The sequence below is a fragment of the Gambusia affinis genome, linkage group LG04, assembly GCF_019740435.1.
Source record: "Gambusia affinis linkage group LG04, SWU_Gaff_1.0, whole genome shotgun sequence".
Taxonomy (NCBI): domain Eukaryota; kingdom Metazoa; phylum Chordata; class Actinopteri; order Cyprinodontiformes; family Poeciliidae; genus Gambusia; species Gambusia affinis.
The window spans coordinates 6,331,326-6,346,090 of record NC_057871.1 but is presented as its reverse complement, the minus strand read 5'-3'; the positions used below and the strand labels follow the sequence as shown (position 1 = coordinate 6,346,090).

General features: G+C 37.7%; 1 protein-coding gene across 2 annotated transcripts; it reads right to left on the bottom strand.

The window, feature by feature from the left end:
- Nucleotides 1–391: 391 nt before the first annotated feature.
- si:ch211-69b7.6 (neuroblast differentiation-associated protein AHNAK) lies at nt 392–14,444 on the bottom strand. 2 transcript variants are annotated; one of them, XM_044113548.1, is made up of 6 exons: nt 14,264–14,444; nt 10,242–10,273; nt 10,041–10,152; nt 8,753–8,922; nt 4,424–8,674; nt 392–2,839 (listed from the first exon to the last, which is right to left on the bottom strand). In XM_044113548.1, the coding sequence occupies exons 1-6, from the start codon at nt 14,427–14,429 to the stop codon at nt 1,097–1,099; spliced, it is 6,474 nt and encodes a 2,157-aa protein (XP_043969483.1). In that variant the 5' UTR covers nt 14,430–14,444; the 3' UTR covers nt 392–1,096. The 2 variants fall into 2 exon arrangements, with proteins under 2 accessions (XP_043969483.1, XP_043969482.1); XM_044113547.1 differs by having other exon boundaries at nt 392–8,674.
- Between the last annotated feature and the right edge of the window lie 321 nt (nt 14,445–14,765).

Below are 14,765 nucleotides of genomic sequence, written 5' to 3'. Positions count from 1 at the left end.
TATGGAATGGATTAAATGATTAACTGAAACAATGTAAAGATATGAATCAGTTTTTAAAATGAAGATACAAAAAAGATACTTTTAAATTATTATAAGATGGAGGATGGATGACAATGGTAAATCTTCATAAAGACAAACTAACAGGTCTGTAAGAGTCAGAATTATTGCTGGTTGGTAGATGGTTAAATACATATTTTGTGCTATAAAATATTAATTAGTTAAAAATCATACAAGGTAATTTTCTGGATTTTTTATTTCAGATTTGGTGTTTCAAATTCAAAATACTTTATCTCTCAATCTCTCAATTTTTTGTAAGTAGAAAAACTCTAAAAATTAGCAGTGTATCACCAAAAATTGTTATCCAGCATGACAGAAGAAACTGCAGAAGACATAAAAATGAAGGAATTTTATTTATGATTTTTAATTATTCTGTATACTGCAGGAAATGTGAACACATGTAAAATAAACCAGAGATGTGAAAATGGTACAAAAGCTACATAATACATTTATATCATTGCCATGACTTTTGGACAGAACTGTATGCCATACTAATAAAGAAACTACTTTTCTGTTCTTAAGGGGGAAATCAAGCAGTTCAATAACTTCATCATTTATGCATTTTATGTTAGAAATTACAATTCAGTTTAAGCTAAAATTTGAAAATATATGTGTTTAACTATTTCATTCGATGATCCTTCGATTACAGAGAACAGGCAACAAACGATTTAAAACTTATGATTCTTTTTAAAATAGAATGTAAACAATTTATTGTGCCTACAATGTAACACTATGTAATTTTATCCAGGAGCTTCAACATCAAAGCAACTAAATAATGAATAAAATACTATTATAAAGTTTTAAAATGCCATAAAATATTTTGAGAAAGTATTGTGTAAAACAAAATGTTAAAAAAATTCTTTTAGCATATTATAAAAGAACTGAAAAAAAATATGCGTTACAATGCACTTCGACCAAACTGCAAACGGCTTTATGTACAAAAATATACAGAACACACAGGAACAATGGTCACAATAAATAAAGAAATCAAGCAAAATATTAAGTATACAAAAGTAGAGACATGCAAGTGCTCCCGTGACTATACAAGGTTGGAGAAAAAGTAGGTTGAGCCCTTTAGGTAGTTTTCATCTGGAACATCAAGGTCCATTTTTGCTGTTGGCAACCCAAGCCTACTGGTTGTGTTGTATTTACTCTTCAGAAGAGCTTGTTTGGGGAAAACAGTGACAAAGTATCCTCCTGAACCGGCAGGGTCATTTTGAGGTAAACCATGCAAACTGTGATCTCTGCTGTTTCTGGGGTCAACATAAACCCCAGAAGACGGGACCCATTGTTGATGTTTAGATTGTCCCCGGATATCTGGTTGTGAACCCCTAGCTCTAAGCACATGGTCTCTCCCTGTGAAATCATCAATGTTGAGATCTGAATGGTTCAAATCAATGTATTGGTGTAAGGCATGATCCACTGCAGGGTAGCTGGACCTCACATTGGTTTTAGTAGACTTTTTATAAAGTCGAATGTCTTGATCTATATCTAAATCTGGTCTTTTCAAACTCATACCTGCCATATCTGATCTGCGATTCTTATACGAGGCTCCCTTGACATTTATGGAAGCATAGTCAATGTTAAGATTTGGAGATCTTAGATGAGGACTACGTATGTCTATCAAAGAAGAATTCATACCCATGCGAGCACCAATTAAATCTCCTTTCATTCTTGGGTCAGAGATGTCCATTTCTGATTGTCCAATGTTGCCATTTACTCTCAAATTACGTTGTTTTGCACTCAGCTTTGGACCATTTATTTCATATTCAGCTAGATCTAAAGCTGGCAAACTAAAATCAGAATCTCTCAGCTTTGGTCCTAATACTTTTGGACTATTACCAGATATATTGGGCATTTTAAGGTCACTTGTTAAGTTAGTATTGAGACCTTTTGGCATCTTCATTTGGGACTTTTTTACATTTGCACCAGATAAACCAACATTGCCACCTGGATTGTTAATATCCAACTTGGGAGCTTGGAGGTTGACGTTTGGTGCACCAACCTTAAAGGAGTTGACTCCACCTTTCATGTTTGGCGCTTTGAGATTCAGTTCTGGAGAATTGAGGTGTGGATTTAATCTCAGATTTTGTCCCTTTGGTAATTTAGCATTAAAATCTGGTGATGTGAAATCAAGTTTAGGGTCCTCTAGCTTTGGACTAGAAAATCCCACATCAGGAATTTTCAAGTTTGGCAATTTAAATGGTGAAGTACCAAAATCAACATCTGGAACATCAAAATCAGGCATAGAGGATCTGAAGTCTTTGTTTGGTAAACTCAGGTTGGGAGAATCAAGTCCACCTTTTATTTTTGGAATATCAAGATCAGAGTCATTTAACTTTGAACTTGAAAATCCAACTTTGGGCATTTTCAAAGGATACTTTTTACGATTGCCTGATGGGCTTCCAAACCCTACATCAGGCATTTCAGAGTCATTCATCCCACTCTTGACCTTCGGAGCTCTGACACTAAAATCTGGTGACTTAAGATCTGCATTTAAGTCTAAATTTGGCCCTTTTGGTAATGTACCTGAAAGGTTCATTTTTGGCATTTTGAGCTTTCCTGATGAACCTTTAACATCCCAGTGAGGACCTTCGATTTCAGGCATATTTAGCTTTCCTGACGGCATGTCTAAGTTGGCCTTTGGGCCACTGAGATTTAGTTTGGGGGTCTTAAAGTTAGCCTTAGGCATATTGATGTCGGGCATTTTTATTCCACCTGATAGATTAGGTCCGGAGACATCTAGATCAGGTGATCCCAAATCCAAGTTAGGCCCATCTATCTTTGGACCTGAAAGACCCAAGTCAGGCATCGTCAGGTTGGGCTTTTTGAATTTCCCAGACAGGTCAGGCATGTTCAAATCTAAATCAGCTTTAGGTGCTTTAAGGTTTAGATCAGGTGCATTTACATCTATATTTGGACCATTTAGGTTGCCATCAAGTTCAGGCCCTTTGATGCCTGGGAAGCCAAATTTGGGCATTTTCATTTTAGGCATTTTAAACTTTCCTTTGGGTGATCCAATATTGACATTTGGTGTATTCATATCTAACTTGGGAGCTTTAAGGTCCACGTCTGGCAAGTCCAGATCAGGAGCATTTATGCCACCTTTGATCTTTGGTTTTTTGAGACTCCAATCAGGTGACTTAAGATCTGCGTTTAAGTCTAAATTTGGTCCTTTTGGTAATGTACCTGAAAAGTCCATTTTTGGCATTTTGAGTTTCCCTGATGGACCTTTAACATCCCAATCAGGACCTTCAACATCAGGCATTTTTAGCTTTCCTGACGGCATGTCTAAATTGGGCCCATCTATCTTTGGACCTGAAAGACCCAAGTCGGGCATCGTCAGGTTGGGCTTTTTGAATTTCCCAGACAGGTCAGGCATGTTCAAATCTAAATCAGCTTTAGGTGCTTTAAGGTTGAGATCAGGTGCATTTACATCTATATTTGGACCATTTAGGTTGCCATCAAGTTCAGGCCCTTTGATGCCTGGGAAGCCAAATTTGGGCATTTTCATTTTAGGCATTTTAAACTTTCCTTTGGGTGATCCAATGTTGACATCTGGTGTATTCATATCTAACTTGGGAGCTTTAAGGTCCACGTCTGGCAAGTCCAGATCAGGAGCATTTATACCACCTTTGATCTTTGGTTTTTTGAGACTCCAATCAGGTGACTTAAGATCTGCGTTTAAGTCTAAATTTGGTCCTTTTGGTAATGTACCTGAAAAGTCCATTTTTGGCATTTTGAGTTTCCCTGATGGACCTTTAACATCCCAATCAGGACCTTCAATATCAGGCATTTTTAGCTTTCCTGATGGCATGTCTAAGTTGGGCCCATCTATCTCTGGACCTGAAAGACCCAAGTTAGGTAAGTTTAGGTTGGGCTTTTTGAATTTCCCAGACAGGTCAGGCATGTTCAAATCTAAATCAGCTTTAGGTGCTTTAAGGTTTAGATCAGGTGCATTTACATCTATATTTGGACCATTTAGGTTGCCATCAAGTTCAGGCCCTTTGATGCCTGGGAAGCCAAATTTGGGCATTTTCATTTTAGGCATTTTAAGCTTTCCTTTGGGTGATCCAATGTTGACATCTGGTGTATTCATATCTAACTTGGGAGCTTTAAGGTCCACGTCTGGCAAGTCCAGATCAGGAGCATTTATGCCACCTTTGATCTTTGGTTTTTTGAGACTCCAATCAGGTGACTTAAGATCTGCGTTTAAGTCTAAATTTGGTCCTTTTGGTAATGTACCTGAAAAGTCCATTTTTGGCATTTTGAGTTTCCCTGATGGACCTTTAACATCCCAATCAGGACCTTCAACATCAGGCATTTTTAGCTTTCCTGACGGCATGTCTAAGTTGGGCCCATCTATCTTTGGACCTGAAAGACCCAAGTCAGGCATCGTCAGGTTGGGCTTTTTGAATTTCCCAGACAGGTCAGGCATGTTCAAATCTAAATCAGCTTTAGGTGCTTTAAGGTTTAGATCAGGTGCATTTACATCTATATTTGGACCATTTAGGTTGCCATCAAGTTCAGGCCCTTTGATGCCTGGGAAGCCAAATTTGGGCATTTTCATTTTAGGCATTTTAAACTTTCCTTTGGGTGATCCAATGTTGACATCTGGTGTATTCATATCAAACTTAGGAGCTTTAAGGTCCACGTCTGGCAAGTCCAGATCAGGAGCATTTATACCACCTTTGATCTTTGGTTTTTTGAGACTCCAATCTGGTGACTTAAGATCTGCGTTTAAGTCTAAATTTGGTCCTTTTGGTAATGTACCTGAAAAGTCAATTTTTGGCATTTTGAGTTTCCCTGATGGACCTTTAACATCCCAGTCAGGACCTTCAACATCAGGCATTTTTAGTTTTCCTGACGGCATGTCTAAGTTGGGCCCATCTATCTCTGGACCTGAAAGACCCAATTTAGGTAAGTTTAGGTTGGGCTTTTTGAATTTCCCAGACAGGTCATGCATGTTCAAATCTAGATCAGCTTTAGAGGCTTGAAGGTTTAGATCAGGTGCATTTACATCTATATTTGGACCATTTAGGTTGCCATCAAGTTCAGGCCCTTTGATGCCTGGGAAGCCAAATTTGGGCATTTTCATTTTAGGCATTTTAAACTTTCCTTTGGGTGATCCAATGTTGACATCTGGTGTATTCATATCTAACTTGGGAGCTTTAAGGTCCACGTCTGGCAAGTCCAGATCAGGAGCATTTATGCCACCTTTGATCTTTGGTTTTTTGAGACTCCAATCTGGTGACTTAAGATCTGCGTTTAAGTCTATATTTGGTCCTTTTGGTAATGTACCTGAAAAGTCCATTTTTGGCATTTTGAGTTTCCCTGATGGACCTTTAACATCCCAATCAGGACCTTCAACATCAGGCATTTTTAGCTTTCCTGACGGCATGTCTAAGTTGGGCCCATCTATCTTTGGACCTGAAAGACCCAAGTCAGGCATCGTCAGGTTGGGCTTTTTGAATTTCCCAGACAGGTCAGGCATGTTCAAATCTAAATCAGCTTTAGGTGCTTTAAGGTTTAGATCAGGTGCATTTACATCTATATTTGGACCATTTAGGTTGCCATCAAGTTCAGGCCCTTTGATGCCTGGGAAGCCAAATTTGGGCATTTTCATTTTAGGCATTTTAAACTTTCCTTTGGGTGATCCAATGTTGACATCTGGTGTATTCATTTCTAACTTGGGAGCTTTAAGGTCCACGTCTGGCAAGTCCAGATCAGGAGCATTTATACCACCTTTGATCTTTGGTTTTTTGAGACTCCAATCAGGTGACTTAAGATCTGCGTTTAAGTCTAAATTTGGTCCTTTTGGTAATGTACCTGAAAAGTCCATTTTTGGCATTTTGAGTTTCCCTGATGGACCTTTAACATCCCAATCAGGACCTTCAACATCAGGCATTTTTAGCTTTCCTGACGGCATGTCTAAGTTGGGCCCATCTATCTTTGGACCTGAAAGACCCAAGTCAGGCATCGTCAGGTTGGGCTTTTTGAATTTCCCAGACAGGTCAGGCATGTTCAAATCTAAATCAGCTTTAGGTGCTTTAAGGTTTAGATCAGGTGCATTTACATCTATATTTGGACCATTTAGGTTGCCATCAAGTTCAGGCCCTTTGATGCCTGGGAAGCCAAATTTGGGCATTTTCATTTTAGGCATTTTAAACTTTCCTTTGGGTGATCCAATGTTGACATCTGGTGTATTCATATCTAACTTGGGAGCTTTAAGGTCCACGTCTGGCAAGTCCAGATCAGGAGCATTTATGCCACCTTTGATCTTTGGTTTTTTGAGACTCCAATCAGGTGACTTAAGATCTGCGTTTAAGTCTAAATTTGGTCCTTTTGGTAATGTACCTGAAAAGTCCATTTTTGGCATTTTGAGTTTCCCTGATGGACCTTTAACATCCCAATCAGGACCTTCAACATCAGGCATTTTTAGCTTTCCTGACGGCATGTCTAAGTTGGGCCCATCTATCTTTGGACCTGAAAGACCCAAGTCAGGCATCGTCAGCTTGGGCTTTTTGAATTTCCCAGACAGGTCAGGCATGTTCAAATCTAAATCAGCTTTAGGTGCTTTAAGGTTTAGATCAGGTGCATTTACATCTATATTTGGACCATTTAGGTTGCCATCAAGTTCAGGCCCTTTGATGCCTGGGAAGCCAAATTTGGGCATTTTCATTTTAGGCATTTTAAACTTTCCTTTGGGTGATCCAATGTTGACATCTGGTGTATTCATATCTAACTTGGGAGCTTTAAGGTCCACGTCTGGCAAGTCCAGATCAGGAGCATTTATGCCACCTTTGATCTTTGGTTTTTTGAGACTCCAATCTGGTGACTTAAGATCTGCGTTTAAGTCTAAATTTGGTCCTTTTGGTAATGTACCTGAAAAGTCCATTTTTGGCATTTTGAGTTTCCCTGATGGACCTTTAACATCCCAATCAGGACCTTCAACATCAGGCATTTTTAGCTTTCCTGACGGCATGTCTAAGTTGGGCCCATCTATCTTTGGACCTGAAAGACCCAAGTCAGGCATCGTCAGGTTGGGCTTTTTGAATTTCCCAGACAGATCAGGCATGTTCAAATCTAGATCAACTTTAGGTGCTTCAAGGTTTAGATCAGGTGCATTTACATCTATATTTGGACCATTTAGGTTACCATCAAGTTCAGGTCCTTCGATACCTGGGAAGTTAAATTTGGGCATTTTCATTTTAGGCATTTTAAGCTTTCCTGTTGGTGTGTTGACATCTGGTGTATTTACATCAAATTTGGGAGCTTTAAGGTCCATGTCTGGCAAGTCCAAATCAGGAGCATTTATGCCACCCTTGATCTTTGGTGTTTTGAGACTCCAATCTGGTGACTTGAGGTCTGCATCTAGGTTTAAATTTGGTCCTTTTGGCAATGTACTTGAAAGGTTGGTTTTGGGCATCTTGAGTTTTCCAGAAGGACCTTCGGGCATTTTTATGGTGCCTGAAGGCATATCTAAGTCAGTTTTTAGGCCACTGTGGTCTAGTTTGGGGGTTTTGAAGTCACCTCTGAAATTAGGTGCACAGACATTAAGATCAGGTGATCCCAGGTCCAAGTTCAGACCACCTGTCTTTGGACCTGAAAGGCTCAAGTCAGGGATGCTTAAGTTGGGCTTTTTAAATTTCCCAGATGGACCTGAAATACCCATATCTAAATCTGGGACTTGAATATATGGCAAATCAAATTTGGGCATTGTAAATTTAGGAGCCTTGTACTTTCCAGTTTTACTTGTGACACCAGCAGAAGGAGTATCAGTGGCCAAATTTATTCCCTTCCAGTCAACTTTGGATAAATGAGTATCAGATGCAGACATGCCACTTTTTATCTTAGGGGTTTTAACACTAAAATCAATTTTTTTATCAGCACCCACACTTTCACCAGGGCACTCCATATTAGGCAACTGGACTGACCCACACGGAGTATCCACATTGACATTTCCTAGGTCCATTTGAGGTAATGTCCCAGAAAGCCTAAGTTTTGGTGATTCCACGAAACTAGATGGATCATCTAAATTTAGATCTGGGGTTTTCAGCCTTTTGGAATGCTTCAGACTGAGTTTACCTTTAGGAACTGTTGACATTCCATCTGGTCCCATAACTTCTATATCATGATCTGGAAGGAACTCATCTGAACCTTTTGAGCCCAATCCTGTATCCAGAACTTTTTCAAGATTTGGCATTTTCAGACCACCAGCTGCAGTCATGCCATTTAAATCATCTGGTAATGTCCCAGAGAAATGGTAGTCTCCAACATGTGACTGTGGATTTCTAGCATCAAGTCTTCGTCTTGGCACTAGGGTGTTACCAGCAGTAGGTCCATTCAAATTGCCACCAAGTGGTGGAAGGTTCATATTGGTGCCATCCACCAGATCTCTGACTTCAAACTCAGAATCTGCATCAGCATCTGCACCATCATCTACACTCAACGATGTGGATTTGAGAAGTCCAAAATCAACTCCAAACCGAGGCAGCCCCATGTCACGCTTTAGGTTGACCTTAGATGAAGCAGCTTTACCACCAGCAGATGAGTCATCTTTCACAAACCTCTTTATTTTGGCATTGTAGAGTTTAGTATAGGAATCCGTCAGCATCTAGAAAGTGAAGGCAAAACTAGTTGGTTAGAATGTAATATCAAAGGTGTCAATTTTAAGCTATCAAGTTCAACATACTGCCTCTGGATTTCTGGCACACTGGTCCAAACTGTCAACACTCTTGCTCAGGCAGCTTCTGGTAAGAACTTTGACCTTGTCATCAAATGGCTCCATCAGTTTCAGCACTTTTATCACCTCCTCTTTTGACAGCCGATTAAAATTTATTGTTGCTCCCAAAATTTCATCTCCTAAGAAAGAAAATAGATATGTGTGTAAATATTGACTCATTTGTTCAATGTGGAGGGGTGGACACATTGGCTAGGGCCATTGTCCTCCACCTGTGATGAGGTGAAGCAAATAAATAGTTTAAACTCTACTGATGTCCTTTGAATTTTTTCACCAAAGCTCTGCTCTGGCCAGTTAGGCAAAATTAGCAGACAGGTTAGCAATAGTCAACAATAACAATGAATCCACTGGTACAGTTAGGTGTGGAATAACAAATTTAACCATGTTGAGAGTGATGTACTATGTTGTGTCACTGAAACATGGTGGGTATCAACATGGTTATGTTTGGCGCATTAGCATTAGCTTTCAAGCTACTTCAACTAAACCACTAGCACAGATAAACCAGAAGATTGGACCACCTCATGACACAAGTCACATTTACTTCTTGGCAGAGCACATGTAAGAATTAAAAATGCACTGTTAAATAAACAGTTTACGCTACTGTTTGTTAAATTAATCATTTAAAATGTGTGATGTTTTTCTTTAGAGCTTTTATTTTGAAGGTCCAATATTGTGTGCGCTTGTCAATTTATGCCTGCGTGACTTCCTCTCCCTCATATTGTCACTATTAAGCATTGTAAGGATAAGTTATATTTCGAAACGGTGCTGGTGTTTTGTACATATTTTCTCTTTTGTTTTAAATATGACGGGATGTTGTTCAGGATATATTCTCAATTGTTACTGTGACACTTTGCTGCTATTTTGACCATAAATATAACTTTTAATGTACCCTTGTAGCGTCCATTTTCACGTAAATATATAAATATTGTTTGGGGCGAAAAGTAAATAAAATACTTATTGTTTCTAAGCTCCTGGAAAGAGTTATTCAGGTGATTTTTATATTTATGGTGCAGGGAGTGGTTGTAGGTAACCAGGAAAACCCGGAGCGGAGTTTTAGCAGTATGCACATTCTTCTATCAGTCAAGTCAAAGCTCCAGAAATAGCCAAAAAAGAACAGTTGGGTTTTAGTACAGGGGACAATAATTTCCTCAACTACTGCACTCAGCATGTTTTTAATTGTCAATCTTACAACAACAATCTGACTCTTGAAATGAGGACAAGAAGTAGTGAGAGCTCATACCTTTCTTCAGGTTGTGGGAGGAATCGGTAGCACTGGAAATGACCAGCGCCCCGTTCTCCAACTCGTCCAGGGTCAAGGCCTCAGAGAGGCTCCGCCCCCTTCGATGTGTTGCCTGGATACAAAATATTAGTGTCCACGATTATCCACAAGTGAAAAAGTAAATAAAAACTCAAACAGTGTGGCATAATTGTATTTTCTTACCATATTTTTAATGGTTGTTTGTAGATCTAAACCTAGAAAAAAGAATAAAAGTAGTCAATAGTTGTCAGAAATATGATCAAACTCACCACAGCTGACAAAAAGTTAGTGTCTTCAAAATGTAATGCATGTTGCCTCTATAAAAGCTTAAATCTTGGCAGCAGGTGGGGCTCTTTTACTCGCTGAGTTCAGCAAATAATAAAAAAGTTTTACTGAGGTTTTCACTTTAAAGAAGTAGAAAAATACATGTGTCTGCCTACAACATGTTAGAAACTCTGGAAGACTTAAGGAATAACATATATCTTTGTTCTTGTTTACTATGTGTATTTAGATAAGCAACACCCAGGAAACTTTGTAGGTATGTAAGTTATGCCTTTCAGCCGCTGGGTCATCAAAGTACTCCAGAAACCGGTTCCTATTGAGCACAACTGCTTTTTTTAGGCGTTTCTTTATTGTAAGCAAACAGTCAGAGAAACCATACAGACTGCTTTCTAATACAGCAGACCTCCAGGCACATTATGTTATTTCATAATCACACAAAATGAGCTGGACGAGTTTCTTATAAAAACAACATTTAGATGAACTTCTTATTGTTTAACAGATAAAGTAAAGCTGAAACACCTTTCCTTTCTTTATGTCTTGCAAGAAAGCATTAAAAACAAATGCAAACAAAACGGCTCAATTAGTCAAAAACTGAATTCACATTTAATTGACATAAATAAAAAATTTTAATGCTCATGGTGATTTCTTAGCAGAGGCTAAACGTATGACAAACATTCATGTGATTTTTTAGAAACTTTAAGGATTGGTCGTCAGTGCTCTCTTTGTCAGAACCAGTTTTGAGTTTTGTGTCACTATCGATTCATTTTATTTAGTGATGTCCTTTCTGTCAGTGTTTACCTTTTGCGATTTATAGGCTTAGTTTGTTTTCCTTTTGTTTAAGTTCCCTGATTGCTCTGTTATGTTTGTCAGTTAATTTGACTAACTTGTTTTTTGTTCCAGTAATCATCCTCCTAGCCCATAAACCTCACTTATCTGTTGGTTCTTTGTCAGATCCTCCCTTTTCTCTCTGTGTCACTTGTTCTTTGGTTTCTACTGTTTTCATCTCTGTGTTTCTGGTACTTTGGTGTTGTTGTTGTTGTTCCTGGTTTCCTAGCTATATAAGATTTTTGTTTATTTATTTAAAGATATTTTCACTTTTTTTGCCTGCTGCTTCCTGCATTTGAGTCTTCATAACTATTCATGACATCTTTATGACATTCCAAAGTTCCTAAACTGCTCATTCAATATCTTGTTGTTGTGATTGTGGACACTTTTATGTGCAGTTTACCATTCAGCATAAACTAAATAAGACTGAACAATAGATTCATAAAATCTCTTACTACTAAATATTAGTCTAATTTTTATGGAACTTAACATTAACTGCCATTTTCTCAAAATTCCTGTTAAAACGGTTTCATGTCTGATTTTACTGGATATTCCCAGTTTCTAATGATAATCACTTTTGAAATTTTACATCTAAATGGGATTTTCAGACTAAAAATATCTTTTTGTTGTTTTTTTACATGCTGTTATCCATACACAGCAGAAAATGTACTCAGAAAATCACCTTGCTGTAAAAAAATAAATAATAATACAGTTTTACGCACAACAGCCTTGTGTTTGTAATGACTTTGAATCTTGAAAAAAGAAAAGAAACTGTTTGTGTGTCAGCTGAAGAACACGTTCCACTGACAGAAAGGTGTTCACTCGCTTTTAAAGAGCACAACTTACAACAAAAGCTCATTTAAGATAAACTCCCATACCTTTAAGCTACGGGAGGAATTACAGGATGGACAGAAAAGCCATTTGTGTTTAAAAAGGTTTTATTTTAACATTATTATAGAAGTGACGTTTGTCAAAATTGGTTTACTTATTCTTCAAATTAATTTAGTCTGGTCAAAAAGTAATTTTCTCCTGACCTTTATTGCTACCTGAGTTATGTTAGGTTGCCCTTGACGATCGGTGGTTACCATAGCAACCAGTAACTGACAGTTTGCCCCCTGTTTTGGTCAAATCAGCTCTGTGTTTTCCTTCACAACTATTTTATTTTAACATAGATTTTACACAAATGTAATTATGTACAGGGTTTCATTTGTAGTTTTGCCTTGTTTTTAACAGTCATAATTTTGGCTGTGCATTTTAACTGTTTAATGGCAGAGGCTTGAGACTTAAATTGCACATTACGTAACTCCCTGGGTAAAAGGTATATTTATTTAAAAATGCTCAAATTAAAAAGTTAGCAGGCCATAACCCCTTAAATTAAAACTAAAATAATGTTTCCCTGAACATCAGTGCAGAATCATAATGAACTTTCAAAATCGCATCGTTGATACTGAGCATTAACATTCAACAAAGCAATTATTATGTATATTGTAAGGTGATCTAACTTATTAACATTCTCCATATCAGTTTCAGAATAAGTATTGATGGTGTTTACAAACACCATGAAGACCGGTTTCCTTCAGTATTGATGGTTTCCTTCAGTATTGATGGTTTCCTTCAGTATTGATGGTTTCCTTCAGTATTGATATTCCTTCAGTATTGATATTCCTTCAGTGACCACAAACTGATTACTTTGATTTAAATAACCAGTTTACAGCTTTAAATATCAGATATAAAATCCTAAAATCCCCTAAATAAATAAAACGTAACCATCATCGAAACACAGATGCAAAACTGATAAAAAGACACAAATTATCCGGTTTTTAGTGAGTTTAACCAGAATTACCACTTCTGGAGATTTCTAATTTCTAGAAAGAAAAAGTAAGGAGGTGGAGAAGAGTCTGTAAAAAATTATAAAAGATAAATTAATTATATCTTCTTCAAAACCAAAAGCTAGCGATGGAAAAAAGAAACCATAAATTACTGGAACATGCTTTCTACTTTTACGTGAACAATATTATTATTACAAGGTATCACTACTTTCACTAAACTCTCTGAATATTCATCCCACTGCGAGTAACGCCAATAAATAAAGAGCAAACAGGTTATAACCAAAAGATACAGCAAACTATTCACATCCTCTCTGGACGTTCCTTATTCTGCACATTAACTTCTGTTTTATATGGAAAAAAGCAGAATTTCAAACAGTTTTCTTCTTGTTATTTTGTAATTATCTTTTTTTTTTTTTTTTAAAGTCCAATCTACTATTTAAATTACCAGAATTTGCATATAAAGTTACACTGTTGTCTACCTAATGGCAATGATTTTAAGTATTAGGCCAGATTTTATGATCAATTATGCAATATTCGATTAGTCTTGCTTTCAAAATACGGTACTGGAGGAATTTGTTTACATTGCAAAAACCCAAAATCTTGGTTTTCTATGGTCTAGTTTCTACTGCAAAAATATTAGCACATTTGAAATAACACCAAACTGACTTACAAGTAACATTACAGCAAGAAATGGCAGCAAATTGTTCCTTAATTTTGATTTTAAAAGACATTTTCCCTTTGGTAAATGAAATAATCTGCCAGTGGAACTATAACTTTTTCCATCAAAATTAAGGAATTATTTAATTAAAATAAGCTGCTATGTCGTGCAGAAACGTTACTTGTAAGTTAGTTTTGCCTTATTTTAAGTGTACTAAGATATTTTTACTAGAAAGTGAACCTAACATATTTAGTGAGACTGAGTGTTTCTGCAGTGTGGACAGCTGCTTCTCACTTTTATTTGAGTAGAAAGTAGTGATACTCTTATGGAGGTGGATTTTCAGCAACTCTAAGCTCTTCTGAACATTACACCATGTTATGAAGATGTTTATCTGTGGCTAACTGCTGAAACCTGCTGGATGAGGTGCGGCATGCCTGAAACAGCCCAAATCTCATGCTGGTTTGACAGAAACTGCCTGCATTCCAGAAACTCTCAACACCTGGAAAGCAGCTTTCTCACCTCCAAATCCATCAAAACACAAACAAAGCCCATGCAGCACATTCCCTGAGAAAAATGAATATAAACTTAGTAAAATTAAAAGCCAAGCCGACCTGGGGATCCATCCGGCCGTTCCAGGTTGAAGTTGAGTCCGTGCTGGCAGCTCACCTGGCTGTCACTGAGAGGAGCACATGTCAGGCAGGTGGATACTCCTCCTGAAGCAGACAAACAGGTTGGGCCTGGAACGTCTTGCCACCATGTGGAAAACCGCCACTTCATCCTCCCCCCTGCAAACACGCCTTAACTGCAACACACCTGCATCTCACATGCATGCAAACACAAAGCGGACGCTGCAGCGCGGGAATAAAGTATCAGTTTGACCCACTTTTCGCCAAGCAGCATCTCATCTTTCTATTATCAATCAATCAATCAAACTTTATTTGTATAGCACATTTCAGTATCAAGGCATTTCAAAGTGCTTTACATCAAATCAAACACAAAGATACAATGCAACATAGAATCAACAATAAAAACACAACATAGTCAGATTCCGTCAATAAATTTGCAATTGATTACGTTTCGAATACAACTCTAAACAAGTGGGTTTTTAGTTGA